The following is a 16712-nucleotide window of genomic DNA, read 5'->3' on the forward strand; positions in this document are numbered from 1 at the left end:
AATATTACATGAAACGGAAACCAAAGATGACTCCACTTCTGTTAGTTTAATAACCACCATATGTCAATTCAAATATGCTATTGTTTTTCTTCTAATGAAGATGGCTTATATTGATTAATAAACTCTTGAATTGCCTGCATATATGAGGAGGTGTAAAACTTGCTCTCATTTAGATTGATCGAGAATTGCTTAATTTGATCTCAGAATAAAATTCCCCTTCAGGCAGTGAATTGCATCCAGTTTGGATTAGGATAATGAAATACTTAAGCAATTGCCATTTATCAAGGAAACTGGAAGTAATTACTAGAAAACTTACAGAAATTTAGAGATTTAAAACCTTAACATAAACTGAATGACAATATTTGCTATTTTTCATCCTCCCCAAAATTATCAATTTCTATTTAAAGGCATATAGTATAACAATAATACATTTGATACATTCATTGTAATATGACCACATTCCTAAACATCCTTGAAGATTCATTCCTAAGGACTAAGTGACCTTTCACTCTTTAAAATATTTCACTCTACTTAAATTTCAACTTCAATTTCCTCTCCCTGAAACCACAGAATCTCACCACACCAGGCCCAAGTTTAAGCATGTGCATACATGCTAAGTCACTTCAGTCATGTCCAACTTTTTGCAGCCCTATGGACTGTAGCCCACCAAGCTCTTCTGTCCATGGGATTCTCCAGGCAAGAATACGGGTGTGGGTTGCCATGTCCTCCTCCAGGGGATCTTCCCAATCCAGGTATCGAACCCACATCTCCTACACTGCAGGCAGATTCTGAGCCACCAGGGAAGCCCAAGTTTAAGCAGGCCTTAAATGAGTAGTAAATGATCAGATAAGAAAAGAGAATACTATTAGGAAAATCATAGTGATGCAACCCTAAGGTATAATTATCAATCAAATAAATGAGTATGAAAGGCCCCATATTATTTTTCAGGGAAGGTCCATATTCTTCAAACAAATAAGATTATAATTAATCATCTGTCTTAAGGAAACCCAATATACTCCAAAGTAATTTAATCATCTGATAGCTCAACAGAAGCCTAGAACTAGTAATCTAACTCCACACTTTCAGACAAAAAGGCTTTGGTGACTTTACAAGGAACCTCTGAAGTGAGGTGAAGTCACTCAGTTGTGTTCAACTCTTTGCAAACCCATGGACTGTAGCCTACTAGGTTCCTCTGTCCATGGGATTTTCCAGGCAAGAATACAGGAGTGGGTTGCCATTTCCTTCTCCAGGAGATATTCCCAACCCAGGGACTGAACCCTGGTCTCCAGCATTGTAGGCAGATGCTTTACCATCTGAGCCACCGGGGAAGTCAACCTCTAGAACCCATTAAAAAAGATGTCTTCTTAGGGTTACAAGCTAGTTGTTGTCTTTTTAAGCAATGCTCTGGTTGATAAAAAATTATAAGATACTAGTAAGTTCATTACAACTGTAGTAATCTCTTTAAATATACCACTCCTCAAGCCTCCTTTTGTTAATCTATAGTGTATAATTGCCCCTGCTTAACTATACTCCCTTTCTCCAGCCCTATCCTCAAAAGGACTAGTATACAGTATTGGCTTTTTAGTTCACATGGCCAATAGTGGTTTTGGAAAGGAAGAATCAAAAACCTAACTGTTCTTAAAGTGAACCACTAAAACTGATTTACTGAATTTACAAAACCAGAGATTACATCCAAAGTCAAGATCTCCTCTCACCAAGGTGAATTGCTGTTTCAAGCACCCTACTGGAAAGTCTTGAACTTTAGTTAAAAGCAATGTATTACAAAATAAGAATAGAATCACTAACATCAACTTTAAAATGGGCCCAAGATTAAAATGTTATCAATAATTTTCAGTTCTTCAAAAATGAATTATTAAATTTATTTCTTAAAATATATGCTGCTGCCTATATGTGACCTTAATGGTTCTCAACTCCACGACTGGGCTGTGAAATAGAAACTCAGGTTGCCTCAGTCACAGATGAGACCTGCTGGATCAGAATCTCCAGAAGTAAAACTCATTGACTAATCCGTAGGCTGCAGGTAACTTTTATGGACACATCATGTCAAGTGTCTCTATGCCTTTATACAGCATTTCACTCATATTAACCACATAAGTTCTAGGCACTGTACTATATACTTTCACATACCATTTGGAATACATTAAGATTTAGAGATGGTATGCTATTTTAATATGTAACATTGATATGATTCATATTGCTATTAACAGAAACAAAATATTTTAATATTGATAGGACTACAGCATATTCATTTAGCTCAATATTGACAGCATGGCTAAGTCAAGCTTCAAATATTAAAGACTTACCAGATTACTTCTTTATTTAACAATTCAAGCTAACACTTCTAACATGGGTTTAATAATCCATGCAAAAATTTCTGTACTTCAGGTAGAGATTCCAGTAAGGAATAGTTGTCAAAAACCACTTCTTGAATATCTTCTAATACTTCTAATATTTCTTCAAATATCCGAGCACTAAATACTGATTTCCCAAGCCTATCAAATGTGATATAACAAGTAAATATTGAAGATCAAACTATTTGATTTAATACAATCACATTTAGGGGGCGATTTTCTGTCTACACTATTTCCCTTAACTTTCTGGATGCCTCTGGGCATAGCTGAAATACCCTGTTACTTTTCCTGTACCATGTGTTAAAGTTTAAGTGTGTTACATAACTGATTAACAATTTTTAGAAGATTAATTAGCATCCCAACAGAAATTTAACAGAGCTTTTCATTAATACCTTAATCTTGATAGTACCAATTTCCCCCTCAAAACACTCTGAATTCCCAGAGATGGCTTCCAAATACGGAGCCTCTATTTACTTAATGGAGCTTTGAGCCCCTGAGAAGAGCTCTGCAGGGTGCTGGGGAACTCAGAGGAAAATGTTAAAGGGGCAGCTTAAAAATAAGAATGCAAAGTAGACCCTCTCAGCTTAGCAGGTTTCAAGTATTATCTATCCGTTACCCTGATTGCAACTTCAGCAGAGAAGAGTGGTTTGTTTGCTGAAATAATGAATAGTAGATGGCATCCATTTTAGTGGAAAGTTTTAATTTGTGATTCCCTGAGGCTGTGTGAAATGAAACACCCTTATTCATTCCCGTAAATGAAGCCAAATTGTTTCTGGAATTTCTTCTGAAAAAGGCCATCTAGGAACACTGACCTGACATATTGGTCTGTGAAAGAAAACATTTAATGAATGCCCTTTTGTAGTGAAAAGCACTATTTCTATGAAGACCAATTTTATTTCTGAAGTATGTTGTTATCTGATTAAATTTCTGCTTTTAAAAACTGATGCTGAGGTACAACAGAATGTTTAAGCTTGCCTCAGACATTCAGAGAATAAAAATGTCTATCCTGTCTGATTTTGCATCTGTTTTAGTTAAAATACAAGTTACGTCTGAAAGCAATCATCAGTGCCACAATAACACCTTATTACTAAACTTCAATAAACAAATAATAATTCAAATGGATTAAATAGTAGTGAGTATTGGGGAAGAAGAACTAAAGTTTACCCTTGCAAAACACACAAGGTGAATTATCTAAACATTAGTCATTTTAACATTGAAGAGAGGTATAAACTGACTGATAGAACAAAGCACCTTCAAAATTCTCAAATACTTAAGAAATCTCTGTGATAATTAGGTATGCTACTTGTATGTCAATTTAGCTATCTATTAAATCTTTCCTCAGTGGTATTATAGGAAATATTTGGTTCATCTATTCCTTATACCTGAAATAAACAGCATTTACTTAGAAATGTGGATACTCATTTATGTTTTAGAAGATTATTAAGGGTCTACATTTCGGGTGCTGTTCTAAATCCTGAGACAATAGTGGTGAACACAATGCTTATGATCAATTCCTGTCCCAGTGGAACTGACATCCCATGGAGTGGGGAGAGGGTGGCAGGACAGAAAATAAACAAGGCAATAAAAGTAAATAAGATAATGTCAAATAGGTAAAGGGAGAGAAATAAAACTGAGTAATGGATAAAAAGTGAAGCGGTAGGAAGCAGAAGTGGAGGTAACTGAGCCAAGATCTAAATGATAAGATAGACATCAGTGGGAAATTAGAGAAATTGAAAATCTACCTACCTGTAGACCTGCATCCATGAAATTAAAAGATGCCTGCCCCTTGGAAGAAAAATTATGACAAACCTAGATAGCATATTAAAAAGCAGAGATGTCACTTTGCCTACAAAGGTCCCTATAGTCAAAGCTATGGTTTTTCCAGTAGTTGGATGTGAGAGTTGATCATAAAGAAGGCTGAGCATTGAAGAATTGATGCTTTTGGACTGTGGTGTTGGAGAAGACTGAACAGTGAAGTTGAACAGAAGGATATTAAGAAATAATACTTCAAACAATGTCCCATAAAACACAAAAAGAAACTGAAGGAAGCAGTCAGAATTCTGGGGGATCTGGCTGAATATTCATTGGAAGGACTGATGCTGAAGCTGAAGTTCCAATACTCTGGCCATCTTACACAAAGAGCCAACTCCTTGGAAAAGACCCTGCTGCTGGGAAAGATTGATGGCAGAAGGGGACGACAGACGATGAGACAGTTGGATGGCATCACTAACTCAATGGAGGTGAGTTTGAGCAGACTTCAGCAGATGATGAAGTACAGGGAAGCCTGGTATGCTGTAGTCCATAGGGTTGCAAAGAGTCGGACACGACTTAGCAACTGAAGAACAAAAACAACAACCTGTAGACCGCTAGTACATGAGAAAAGAAATCTACCTCATATAAAAGCAGGCCTTATCCTAACATTTGTAGGGCCCAGAGCAAGAATACAAACAGAGGCTCACATACGTAAGTCAAAATATTTATAACTTCTAACTCAAAATAACTGGTAAAGGGAACAAATTCCATCCTGCACCAGAATGCAAGTGGTATGAGCTCCTGACCTGTCCCCACTCCTCCTATGCTAGACCTAATTTTACACTGCAAGGAACCTTACACCACCCGCATGTGCACACTCCAACCTACCCACTGGAGCCCATTCCCACACCCTCCCTACATAGAGATTTGCCTTGGCTAACCTTCAGGCGGCAAGACCCAAATCCAATGGACACTCCAAGTTTTTCTCATGTTTAGCTTCTTGAAAAGTATTCAACACTGAAATATCCTTTTATATTGATTTCCACAACATCATAGTTTTTAGTTTTCCACAAATTTCTTTGGCAGTTCCTCTGCCTCTACCCCTACCTTAAAGATTTTATCCCATAAGGTTCTAATTCCTCTTCTTTCTCATTTTATACATCTTCCTTAAGTAATCTTGTGCATTTCCATGACTGAAATTACCATCAATAGGCCAGTATCTGTTTCTTCAGCACTGCCTTTTTCCCTAAGATTAGTTGCCTACTTGATAATTACACTTGGAACTCTTTCAGGCATCTCGAGCTCAGTGTCTTGAACAGCTCTTTATTCTCCTTTCCCCCAATCTTGTTCCAGTCTTCCCTGCTTCTGAAAATAGCACCCTTCCCAACTGAGTTGTACAAGTGAGAAATCTGGGAATCATCCTGTATACCTTTTGCCCTTTCCTTTGTCTCCTTCCCCAACATCCCACCAATTCTGTTTCCTCAGTATCTCTCAAATCCATTTATCCGAAACCCCTGTGGCCACCATCTATATTGTTCAAATCACTAACACTTCTATTACTACTGGAACACCCTCCTAGCATCTCAAAATTTTCATGTCATAGTACAGGTTAAAGATGATAATACTGCAAAATATTCTGGGATAAACTGGAAAAGATTTTAAAGAATCTATTTGGACTTAATTTAAAAAACAAAACAAAACAAAAAAAAACCCTGCTTTTCCCACATTGGGTTATTTTTAAAAATAAAGCATTACAACATCAAAAGAATCCTTGTAAACATCAAACACATTTTTTCAAAATTTTAAGAGGAATTTTTATAAGCTTTCCTTTCTAACTTTTTAATATAAGACTTTATATTGTACTTGAAATACCTACTAACAATCCTAATCAAGACTTTTTAAAAATGAACTCTTCAAATTCTTGATAGTCATTATCAAAGAGAACATATATTCATACAAGAAAATGAAACTTTTTAAATATTTTCACAACCATTTAAAAATTTACAACAGCTGAAATAGTAATTTAAAACTCTCTAAACAATTCTTCCTCTTACTTAAATGGCAAATACAATGTTCAAACTCCTTGGGATAATATGAATAGATTTTGAAACCAGCTACATTGTTTCATATCAAGAATTTCAAAAACAATGATGCAAATTTCATCCGCAGGACACATGGGCACCATCAAAGCAGTTGCCTCGCCACAAACACAATTGATGGGGACAAAAAAGAACATCAGCTGCAAACAGAAATGCTAGCTTTGTATCATGTCAGAGAACACCTTGGAGCTGCACCTTTACTCCATTTTTGCAGGCCCACTCTGACCAGCCACATTGTGGACACTTGGAACACAAACCCTCCCAGAAGCCCATGGACCGTGAAAGACCTAGAATGAAGATATCGGGAGTATATGGAATAAAGAAACCCAAATATCAAAGAAATGCATGAATTTGGGGAGCCACTCTCCAGCACTTTGACAAAACTGCTAAGGGCTTGGCTCTCTTCTGTGAGAAAACTGCAGTTTTGAATACAGTGGAAAACTACTTCTGAACTTTCTATAAAAAATATTTGACTGGTAGGCTAGTTTGGTTCTGGGACACAGTAAAGACACACTTTCTAAGTATAGAGTACAACCTGAATAGACATATAAATAATGAACATTTGTTGGCTGCATTCCCAGCAACCATTCCCTGCTTTGCTCTCTTAAAAGTCTCTAGATCTTTCTTCTGGTTAGCAGCTTCTTCTTCTCAAACCTCACAACTCGGTGAGTCCTAGATCTAAGATAAAGACATTCATAACTTCAAACCCCATCTCCATTCTTCAGTCAAGGGTATAGTTGCCAAAGTTTAAAGTTCCTTGTTCTTCTGAAGCAGCTATCAAAAGAGATGCTGTCATTGTACTAGACAATGTGGTATGTCACATGAAAAATGAAATGGCTAGAGCATGCATTCTTAATGGGGATGATATCATCTCCCAGTGGGTGAAATTGGAGAGGAAAAAAAATTTACTGTCTTTATGTATAAACCAAAAATATGCATACAGTTCATAAACAAATTACACAGTATATATGTACTAGTAAAAACTCTGGGAGCTATTAAGAAAAAGTCTTAAAAGGTTCCTTAAGGGATTAACAATGGGAAAAAAGATTGAGAAACTCTGTTCTAGAATAATGGCAAATATCACGAAAAGCAGATGACAAACAATGGAAACTCAATTACTGATGCTACCAGTAACTTAATGATTCAAATGACGCTCTTAAGTCTGTTCTAGCTCTTAGCTTTCAACTTAACTAAGCTAATAAATCCCCTTTATTGTTTAAGCAACGTTGTCTTGAGTTTTCTGTTACTCATAACAAAGTCACACGAACAGGTAAAATACAGAACTTGTTCTGTTATGTACTGACACTGAGGATGGGTGGTACAGAGTGCTCAAACAGGAAGGGACTTCAAGTCCAGTTCAATAGCTTGATATTCAGTTCACTTCAGTCGCTCAGTCGTGTCCAACTCTTCGTGATAACATGGACAGCAGCAAGCCAGGCCTCCCGGTCCATCACCAACTCCTGGAGTTTACTTAAACTCATGTCGAGTTGGTGATGCCATCCAACCATCTCATCCTCTGTCATCTCCTTCTCCTCTTGCCTTCCATCTTTCCCAGCATCAGGGTCTTTTGAAATGAGTCAGTTCTTCGCATCAGGTGGCTGAAGTATTGGAGTTTCAGCTTCAACATCAGTCCTTCCAATGAACATTCAGGACTGATTTCCTTTAGGATGGACTGGTTGGATCTCCTTGCAGTCCAAGGGACTCTCAACAGTCTTCTCCAACACCACAGTTCAAAAGCATCAATTCTTCGGTGCTCAGCTTTCTTTATAGTCCAACTCTCACATCCATACATGACTACTGGAAAAATCATAGCCTTGGCTACACAGACCTTTGTTGGCAAAGTAATGTCTCTGCTTTTTAATATGCTGTCTAGGTTGGTCATAGCTTTTCTCCCAAGGAGTAAGCGTCTTTTAACTTCATGGCTGCATCCACCATCTGCAGTGATTTTGGACCCCCAAAAATAAAGTCTGACACTGTTTCCATTGTTTCTCCGTCTATTTGCTATGAAGTGATGGGAACAGATGCCATGACCTTTGTTTTCTGAATGATGAGCTTTAAGCCAACTTTTTCACTCTCCTCTTTCACTTTCATCAAGAGGCTCTTCAGTTCATCTTCACCTTCTCCCATAAGGGTGGTGTCATCTGCATATCTGAGGTTATTGATATTTCTCCTGACAATCTTGATTCCAGCTTGTGCTTCATCCAGCCCAGCATTTCTCATGATGTACTCTGCATAGAAGTTAAATAAGCAGGGTGACAATATACAGCCTTGACATACTCCTTTCCCAATGTGGAACCAGCCTGTTGTTCCATGTCCAGTTCTAACTGTTGCTTCCTGACCTGCATACAGATTTCTCAAGAGGCAGGTCAGGTGGTCTGGTATTCTCATCTCTTGAAGAATTTTCCAGTTTATTGTGGGGATCCACACAGTCAAAGGCTTTGGCATAGTCAATAAAGCAGAAATAGATGTTTTTCTGGAACTCTCTTGCTTTTTTGATGATCCAGCAGATATTGGCAATTTGATCTCTGGTTCCTCTCTCTTTTCTAAAACCAGTTTGAACATCTGGAAGTTCACAGTTCATGTTCTGTTGAAGCCTGGATTGGAGAATTTTGAGCATTACTTTACTAGCGTTGAGCGCAATTATGCAGTAGTTTGAGTATTTTTTGGCATTGCCTTTCTTAGGGATTGGAATGAAAACTGACCTTTTCCAATCCTGTGGCCAATGCTGAGTTTTTCCCAAATTTACTGGCATGTTGAGTGCAGCACTTTCACAGCATCATCTTTCAGAATTTGAAATAGCTCAACTGGAATTCCATCACCTCCACTAGCTTTGTTCGTAGTGATGACTCCTAAGGCCCTCTTGACTTCACATTTCAGGATGTCTGGCTCTAGGTGAGTGATCATACCATCGTGATTATCTGGATATCTGGAAATTTGTGGAGACACTATAGACAAGTGACTGAAGTTCACATGAAATTGTGAGGTCTAAGCTTCCATCCTTAACTCATGAAAGTTAAAAAAGTTAAAAGGAATACGAAGTCAAAATTCAGGTGAACTGAGTCAAATTCCCCTCCCTCAATTCTCTAGATTCAAAGTATATTATTTATGATTCTTTGATTGCAAATAACAAAAATACAACCTGAATCAGCTTAAATGAAAAATGTGAATGTACCAGCTCATGAAATTAAAAGGCGCTTACTCCTTGGAAGGAAAGTTATGACCAACCTAGATAGCATACTAAAAAGCAGAGACATTATTTTGCCAACAAAGGTCCACCTAGTCAAGGCTATGGTTTTCCCAGTGGTCATGTATGGATGTAAGAGTTGGACTGTGAAGAAAGCTGAGTGCCAAAGAATTGATGCTTTTGAACTGTGGTGTTGGAGAAGACTGTTGAGAGTCCCTTGGACTGCAAGGAGATCCAACCAGTCCATCCTAAAGGAGGTCAGTCCTGGGTGTTCTTTGGAAGGACTGATGCTGAAGCTGAAACTCCAGTACTTTGGCCACCTCATGCGAAGAGTTGACTCATTGGAAAAGATCCTGATGCTGGGACGGATTGAGGGCAGGAAGAGAAGGGGATGCCAGAGGATGAGACGGCTGGATGGCATCACTGACTCAATGGACGTGAGTTTGAGTGAACTCCGGGAGATGGTGATGGACAGGGAGGCCTGGCGTGCTGTGATTCATGGGGTCGCAAAGAGTCGGACATGACTGAGCGACTGAACTGAACCAGCTCATAAAATCAAATCACAGAATGAGAGCGGTACACTGGGCCTTAAGGACGATAAGATCTGGGACTGTAAAAAAAAAAAAAGAAAAACTGCAAGCAAATAGCAAAAGGATTGATTTTAGATTACTATCAACATCAGAAGTCCAAATGTATGCATAAAATACAGAAGCAGAAGTATTAAGGTAGATGTCCAAGATCATGAAGGAGATTCACTTTGAAATGCATCCAACAAAATAAGAAAGATGTACACATGAGAGGATGCATAGACAGATATATGATAAAAACAAGTACAGTAAAATGCTAATGATAGCATCCTACCAGTAAGTATATAGTTGTTTACTGTGAAATTCTTTCAACTTTTCTGTATTTCAATATTTTTTATAACAAAATTTTGGGGGGGAAAAAAAAAAAACAAGCAGAACACCATCATGACTATGGTGACTAATCCCTTGTCTGCAGTATTTTAGTTCTAAACTGAAGGTACAGAAAATAGATCATGCACTCCATGAAAGTTAGGACTGGCAGAAGTATTCATTCAGCCAAAACATAAAAGAATTATCTCTTGAATTCCCACTTGGTAGCATCCACTGTTTTAAGATCAAAGTGTTAAATAAAAAGTAAATATGACCTGTGAGTGAAAGGACAAAGTTAAAAGGTGACCATCCTAGTTTGGGAATTTGAGTAAAGAAATGACAGGTAAAAATGGTTATCCCATTAATTTAATATGCTTCCACTTGGTGGTTGTTTTTTGTTTAGTTGTTCAGTCATGTCTGACTGGAGAAGGAATGGAGAAGGAAATGGCAACCCACTCCAGTATTCTTGCCTGGGAAATCCCATAGGTTGTAGCCTTCCAGACTCCTCTGCCCATGGGATTTCCCAGGCAAGAATACTGGAGTGGGTTGCCATTTCCTTCTCCATTCTATTTGGTTATTAGTGCACTAATTAAGCATCATTTCATTGTAATACACATAGAAATAAAGCTCTGATTTTTCACTTGGACAACTGAGTAGATAATGGGATCCTTCATGGAGACAGAAAATGCACACAAAGAATATATATGTAGTAGGCGATAACTTCTGAATTTGTTTTTGGAATCTTAAAGTTCATGCGCTAAGTTACGTCTAAACAGAGATGTTCAATAGGTCCAGAATTCAGGAAAAATTTGAAAACTCGGAGAGATTGTGAGTTATCATCATAAAAGTGGTCAATACCCTGGGTAAGATCACCCAGAGATTGCTCTGTGAAAGAAATTATTCTTTCTTCCATTCTCTTACCCATTCACCAAATTATCATTGTTATTAACACTACAAACAAAAAAAAAAGACACACACTGTCTTCCAGGAGTTCATAACTCCTTATTTGCCCAATTCAATGACCTATTCGGAATCCCAACGTTGGTTAGCTATTCCTTACTTGAAAAACTCTCCTCCGCTGATATTCCCATCACCATTCCCCTCATTTTCTCCTTTCTGTTTCCTTTTTGGTCTCCTACTGAGATAGAATTTGAACTTCACAACGTTTCATTCTTCATCTCTAACTCCAATTTTCCCAAGTAGGCTTTAGGTCAAACTGACTGATGTTTAACAGATAGTTTAAAATTAAAAATTGTGTTGATAGTACAACACAGGAAATACTTTTCACCTTGGAAATATACTGAGCTAGGTGCTTGTGAGAATCATAATTGATTTACTCCCAAGCCTGTTTACTCCTGTCCTGAAAATGGCAACAAAAATATTTAATTTGCAAGGCTACTGTTAATGATAAAATATGGATACCTAAATGTAAAGCATTCAGCACAAAGCACTGCACTCCGACATGTACCAATACATCCTATAAGTTCAAATGAACGACAAATTATGCCAAATCATAAGTATCTACCTTACCTAAAATTAACTTCTGTTCGTGAGCCTATATAGTATTATTCAGGTTACATACGCTGGCTCGCTGTGTATTATTTTCTTTAGAATCTCTGATAGCATCAGGGACTGGCTCAAAGTAACAGTAGCAAATCGCTTCCCTCCAAACACAAAATACATTTTCCTAGGCTTTTTAAGAAATAGTGCATTTTAGCTTAGGAGTGAAACTGAATAGTAAGCTTCATCACAAAAACTCAATCCAATACTACCCCGTCCATCTGCAGGTCTCTGAGAGAAAAGGGAGCAGGGTCAAAACATACTTCACCAAACAAGGTTGAAACTGTAGCTTTTATCTTTCCCGCTGGTTCCTAAAGGACCAACCGTACTGTGATTCCATCGTGCCCTGCGCCACTTCCGTTCGCGCGTTTTAATTACGTCACACGTCAGCTCTCGCGGTATCATCACTTTGCTGTAAGCCCTTAATAAAGGTCTCGCGAAATTTGTCCCTCAGGTCCAAACTAGCCTCTCACCCTCCCCCACCCCACCTCTCCCCCACCCCACCCCCAACCTGTCCTTCCTTTCTCTGTCTGTCTCCGAATTCTCCCCTCCCCTCTCTTGATCTCAAGGCCCTCCTCTTGTTTCCGATTTCTGGCAGGAACCGGAAGTTTGGTGGGCGGGGCCGGGCGGCGGAAAACGCAGCTGAGCCGGAGCCGGGACTCGGCTGTGGCCGCTGTCCCTGTCCCCGCCACCGATCGCCGTGGCTCCAGGTTGAAGGTCGGTCCGGAGGCGGGTGGGCGCGGGTCTCCCCCGGACTGTCCGGGCGGCAGCCTTCCCGGGCCCCCCGGGCTCCGCGAGGGATCATGTCTACAGCCTCCGCCGCTTCTTCTTCTTCCTCGTCTTCCGCCGGTGAGATGATCGAAGCCCCCTCCCAAGTCCTCAACTTTGAAGAGATAGACTACAAGGAGATCGAGGTGGAAGAGGTGAGCGAGGCCCGGCACAGAGGCTCGGGCCCTGGCCTGTCCCGGACTCTACCTCGTCCTGACTCTAAAGGCGCCTTCCCAACCCCTCTATTTCTCGGGACCCACCCGGGAGTCCCCACACCCCACAGAGACCGGGTGTAAAGGAGCTCTCCGCGTTCAACTGCTCCGGGGTAGCTCTCTTTTTTTTCTCACTTTAGCACTCTTGAGTTTGGATTTAATACTCCGGTGCTTAGAGTTTGGGTCATCTCAAACGGAAAAGGATAAACTGGTGCGACCGTCTGGTCCACCAGTTCTAGAATCTGTAAGTAGTAAAATATATCAAAGACCATGGCCGTTTTGGAGTTTTAGTTCTCCAAAACATGGTGTTCTTAAGGGTCAAGGAATATATTATGCTCGACTTCTGGCTCAGCATCTGGCACGCAGTGGGTGCTCAATGGATGCTTCGTAAATTAATACATCCACAAGTCTAATAGTTTTTCCAGGTACCGAATAGCTGTTTCGCCGATTCCATAGAGCAATAGTTATATTAAATGTTATTTAATAGCCTTCAATTAGACTAATTTAGGCTAATTTCACCATTAGTAATGGAGACTGGTTTAGGATGAAAAAATGTTTCAGGTAGCATATTCTGAAGAAATAACGAGTGATTTCAGTGACAACTAGAATGTGAGATCAGACCAGAAATCGCTGTTATAAAACCTGAATACATCCTTTATTCTGCAGTATTTAAAATTATTTTGGAGCAAGGTAACAATGTGCCTTTAGCACGTTGCTTCTTTTCAATGAACAGAGGTTGGTTGTATAGACCATAAAATTTAGAAAACTGAAAGCTATGTATATTTTAAAGACTTTAAAATACTTTAGAAAGTATTAAAACTTCGGTTGGAAATAGTATTTATTATTTACCATTTGTTTATCATTTAAGAAATTTACTAAGCACCCTGCATTACATACACCCACGAGAATCCTGCGTGTTCTCAAAGAATTATCACTACTTTAAAAATTTTAAGTTACTTTTAGACAGTGGTAAGCTAAAAGTAGTGAGATAATTATCCTTCAACGAATGATTTTTTTTTTCCTATGCATCTTTTGGAAGAATAATAGGTTACTTTATTTTTACGCTTAAAATAATCTTAAAGATCGCTGAAAACAGCCTCATTTTACAAGATAGTGTAAGTGGGAAGAGCAAAACCTTTGGAGTTAGATGAAGGTTCAGTGTATCAGCTATGCCATTTATTAGCTGTGTGATCTGGAGCAAGTTTCCTGACTAACCTTTTTGAGCTTTAGTTTCCTTAACTATAAAATGATTGTAATTTCTACTTCATTTTATTTGTATGAGACTCCATTAGGCAATACATGCAAGACACCCAACTCAGTGCCTGACACACATTACTAGGCAACTGAGTTCCAGAGAGGAACTGTGACCTCCTTTAAGGTCATATGGCTAAAAGAAGGACCCATATTTTGGAAGAGGGGGAGGTTTTGTGTGTGTGTGTGTGTGTTTCTATTGAGACTATGATAAATTCTTTTTTCAGAATTGGATAGTTGATCCCGCTTTCATGGCTAACATTCTTTCTTTTTTAAGAATAAAACTTCAGTGAGTCAGTATAAAAGAATTGCAGTTTTTAAATAAGCATTTACGTCTACTCTGTGGCGAACTGCTATGCTTGTAGACTACAAATTGTTATATAATAATAACTTGTACTTCGTGGTCTACCAAATGTTTTCAGAGACTTACATCATCTGGTTTTTACAACCTTAGTTTTCCCACACTGCTTTCTGAAGCATTTTACATTCTTGGCTGTTAGTAAGGTCTCATCTATCCTTTACTCTTCCCCCAAAGCTATTTAACTTCCTACTTGGGTTCTGTTTCCAAAGACCCTTCCTTTAGTTTAGATGATGTTTCAACTATTCTTTAGTAGATTTAGGACATTCCTGAAGAGTAAATTTTTGTTTCTAGATGAAATTTTCTTATGTTAGGCAGTCTTTTAATTTTGTTCTTTTCAGTTTTTATTACTCAGTTTATTTTCATGTTAAAGATTTGAACTTAGACCTTTCTAATGTTAAAACCATTACATAATTTTCATCATATTCTTTATTTTCACATTAAAGCAGTATTACTATATAATCTAGGAAGCACCATGGGCACTCATTATTTCTCAACTTAGGTTCTGCTCTCAGCATAAAATCATAAATCAGAGAAACAGAGAAAGATGACTAGAAACAAAAAGTATTTTATATTGATTTCATTATTTTATATGGTACCAGTATATTGCCTACAAATGAAGAAAATCATATTCTGTTTCTCAAATAACAGTGTAATTGAATCAGCATTATACTGATTCAGTTAGAAACTGTGTGTAAAGAAAAATACTCTGACCATAGGCCAAATATGCACTCATTTCACAGATGCATGTTTTTAAGGCATCAGCTGATTTTAATCCTTACATTTCTTATACCATGACTCAGTAATAATCAGTGTGAAACTTTCTAAATTCAGTTTTGATATCAAATTATGTCAGGTCTCAGCATTAGAAACCTATGTAGGTATTTTTTTTAATTTTTAAGTCATTTAGCTTTTATCATTCTGGATCTGACTGAATTGTAAGTTATCTATCAGTACACTGGGGACTAGGTTGCAAGAATTGATAGAGGCAGTGTGGTGTGGTTAAAATAAAAGTGTACTGGGCTGGGCATTTAGAAAATGTAGATGCCATACTGATTCTGCCATCATGTATTTCAGTAACTTTGAGCAAATCACGTCATTTTTCTGAGCTTCTTGATTTGTCACGTAAAAAGAGAGATTGAACAAGATAATTTAAGGTTTCTTCTGGTTCTAAAATGAAATCACAGTTACTGTTTCACATTTTTTCTAGCATTTATGCTCTGTTTCCACAGTCAGCTTTAAGGACAGTGATCATGATGAAATGTAGTTTATGACTGCTGCTGCTAAGTCACTTCATTCGTGTCCAACTCTGTGGGACCCCATAGATGGCAGCCCACCAGGCTCCCTTGTCCCTGGGATTCTCCAGGCGGAACACTGGAGTGGGTTGCCATTTCCTTCTCCAATGCATCAAAGTGAAAAGGGAAAGTGAAGTTGCTAATCCTAATTAAATAGAGCAAATGATACTCCCGTTTTATAGATATTGACAACTAGTCATAGAGTTTGATTTGCCAGAAGCCTTATATCTAAGTACATGGTAGAGGAGGGAATTGAGTTTGAGATTTCACACTCCTGAGTCATTTGCTCTTTCCTCTTGGATTTATAAGGTACCTTCGGTTCTTTCGAAGTTACTTTGTTGCCAAACCTTATTGTAAGAATGGGAAACAAAATACCAATTTCATTTATAATAGCTGGTCTCCAGCACCTAATGAACATTCTTTTCTGTGCTAAGATTATGAAAGATGAGTGAAGGATCCTAAGGTTCTCTTCTTAAAAACTTTGACTTATCCTGAGACTAGATTTTCAGAACCATAAATTAAAACTATGAATGTAATGTGAATTGCACACGTAAGCAATGATTTGAAGGTAGAGTTTATCACAGAAGGCTCCATTTAGCGGGAAAGATTTTGAAACTAGATTTTGAATAAAGTAAACATTAAATTGGGAAAGATACTAAAATGAATTCTTTATAGTTGTTCCTCTGCCTCTAATGCTCTTTTCCCTAGAATTTCATTGACCTGTTCTCACCATTCAAGTCGCATTCAAATGGTGGTGGTGGTGGTGGTGGTGGTGGTTGTGGTGGTGGTGTATTCATTAAGTCGTGTCCACCTTTTGCGACCCCAGGGACTGTAGCCTGCCAGGCTCCTCTGTCCATGGGACTCTCCAGGCAAGAATACTACAGTAGGTTGCCATTTCCTTCTCCAATGTTACTTCCTTGGAAAAGCTTTCCCTGAGCAACCTAGATCTTTGTCACTTCTAATAT

The 16712-nt window shown here is 38.3% G+C and overlaps 1 protein-coding gene and 1 long non-coding RNA gene across 6 annotated transcripts in view; one reads left to right on the plus strand and one right to left on the minus strand.

Moving 5' to 3' along the window:
• LOC133253949 (uncharacterized) overlaps window positions 1-12315 on the minus strand; it is a 158655-nt gene extending 146340 nt beyond the window's left edge. For all 3 annotated transcript variants that reach the window (XR_009738511.1, XR_009738510.1, XR_009738509.1), the window contains exon 1: window positions 12127-12315. This is a non-coding gene — a long non-coding RNA (uncharacterized LOC133253949). The remainder of the gene's footprint in view (window positions 1-12126) is intronic.
• A 351-nt stretch (window positions 12316-12666) lies between these two features.
• Window positions 12667-16712, plus strand: part of MAP3K7 (mitogen-activated protein kinase kinase kinase 7) — a 64560-nt gene continuing 60514 nt past the window's right edge. For all 3 annotated transcript variants that reach the window (XR_009738508.1, XM_061427800.1, XM_061427801.1), the window contains exon 1: window positions 12667-12786. Coding sequence is in view for 2 of the 3 variants with exons in the window: in XM_061427800.1 (XP_061283784.1) it covers window positions 12667-12786 (120 nt within the window). In the remaining variant the exon portion in view is untranslated. The remainder of the gene's footprint in view (window positions 12787-16712) is intronic.

The sequence above is a fragment of the Bos javanicus genome, chromosome 9 (genome assembly GCF_032452875.1).
Source record: "Bos javanicus breed banteng chromosome 9, ARS-OSU_banteng_1.0, whole genome shotgun sequence".
NCBI classification, from domain to species: Eukaryota; Metazoa; Chordata; class Mammalia; order Artiodactyla; family Bovidae; genus Bos; species Bos javanicus.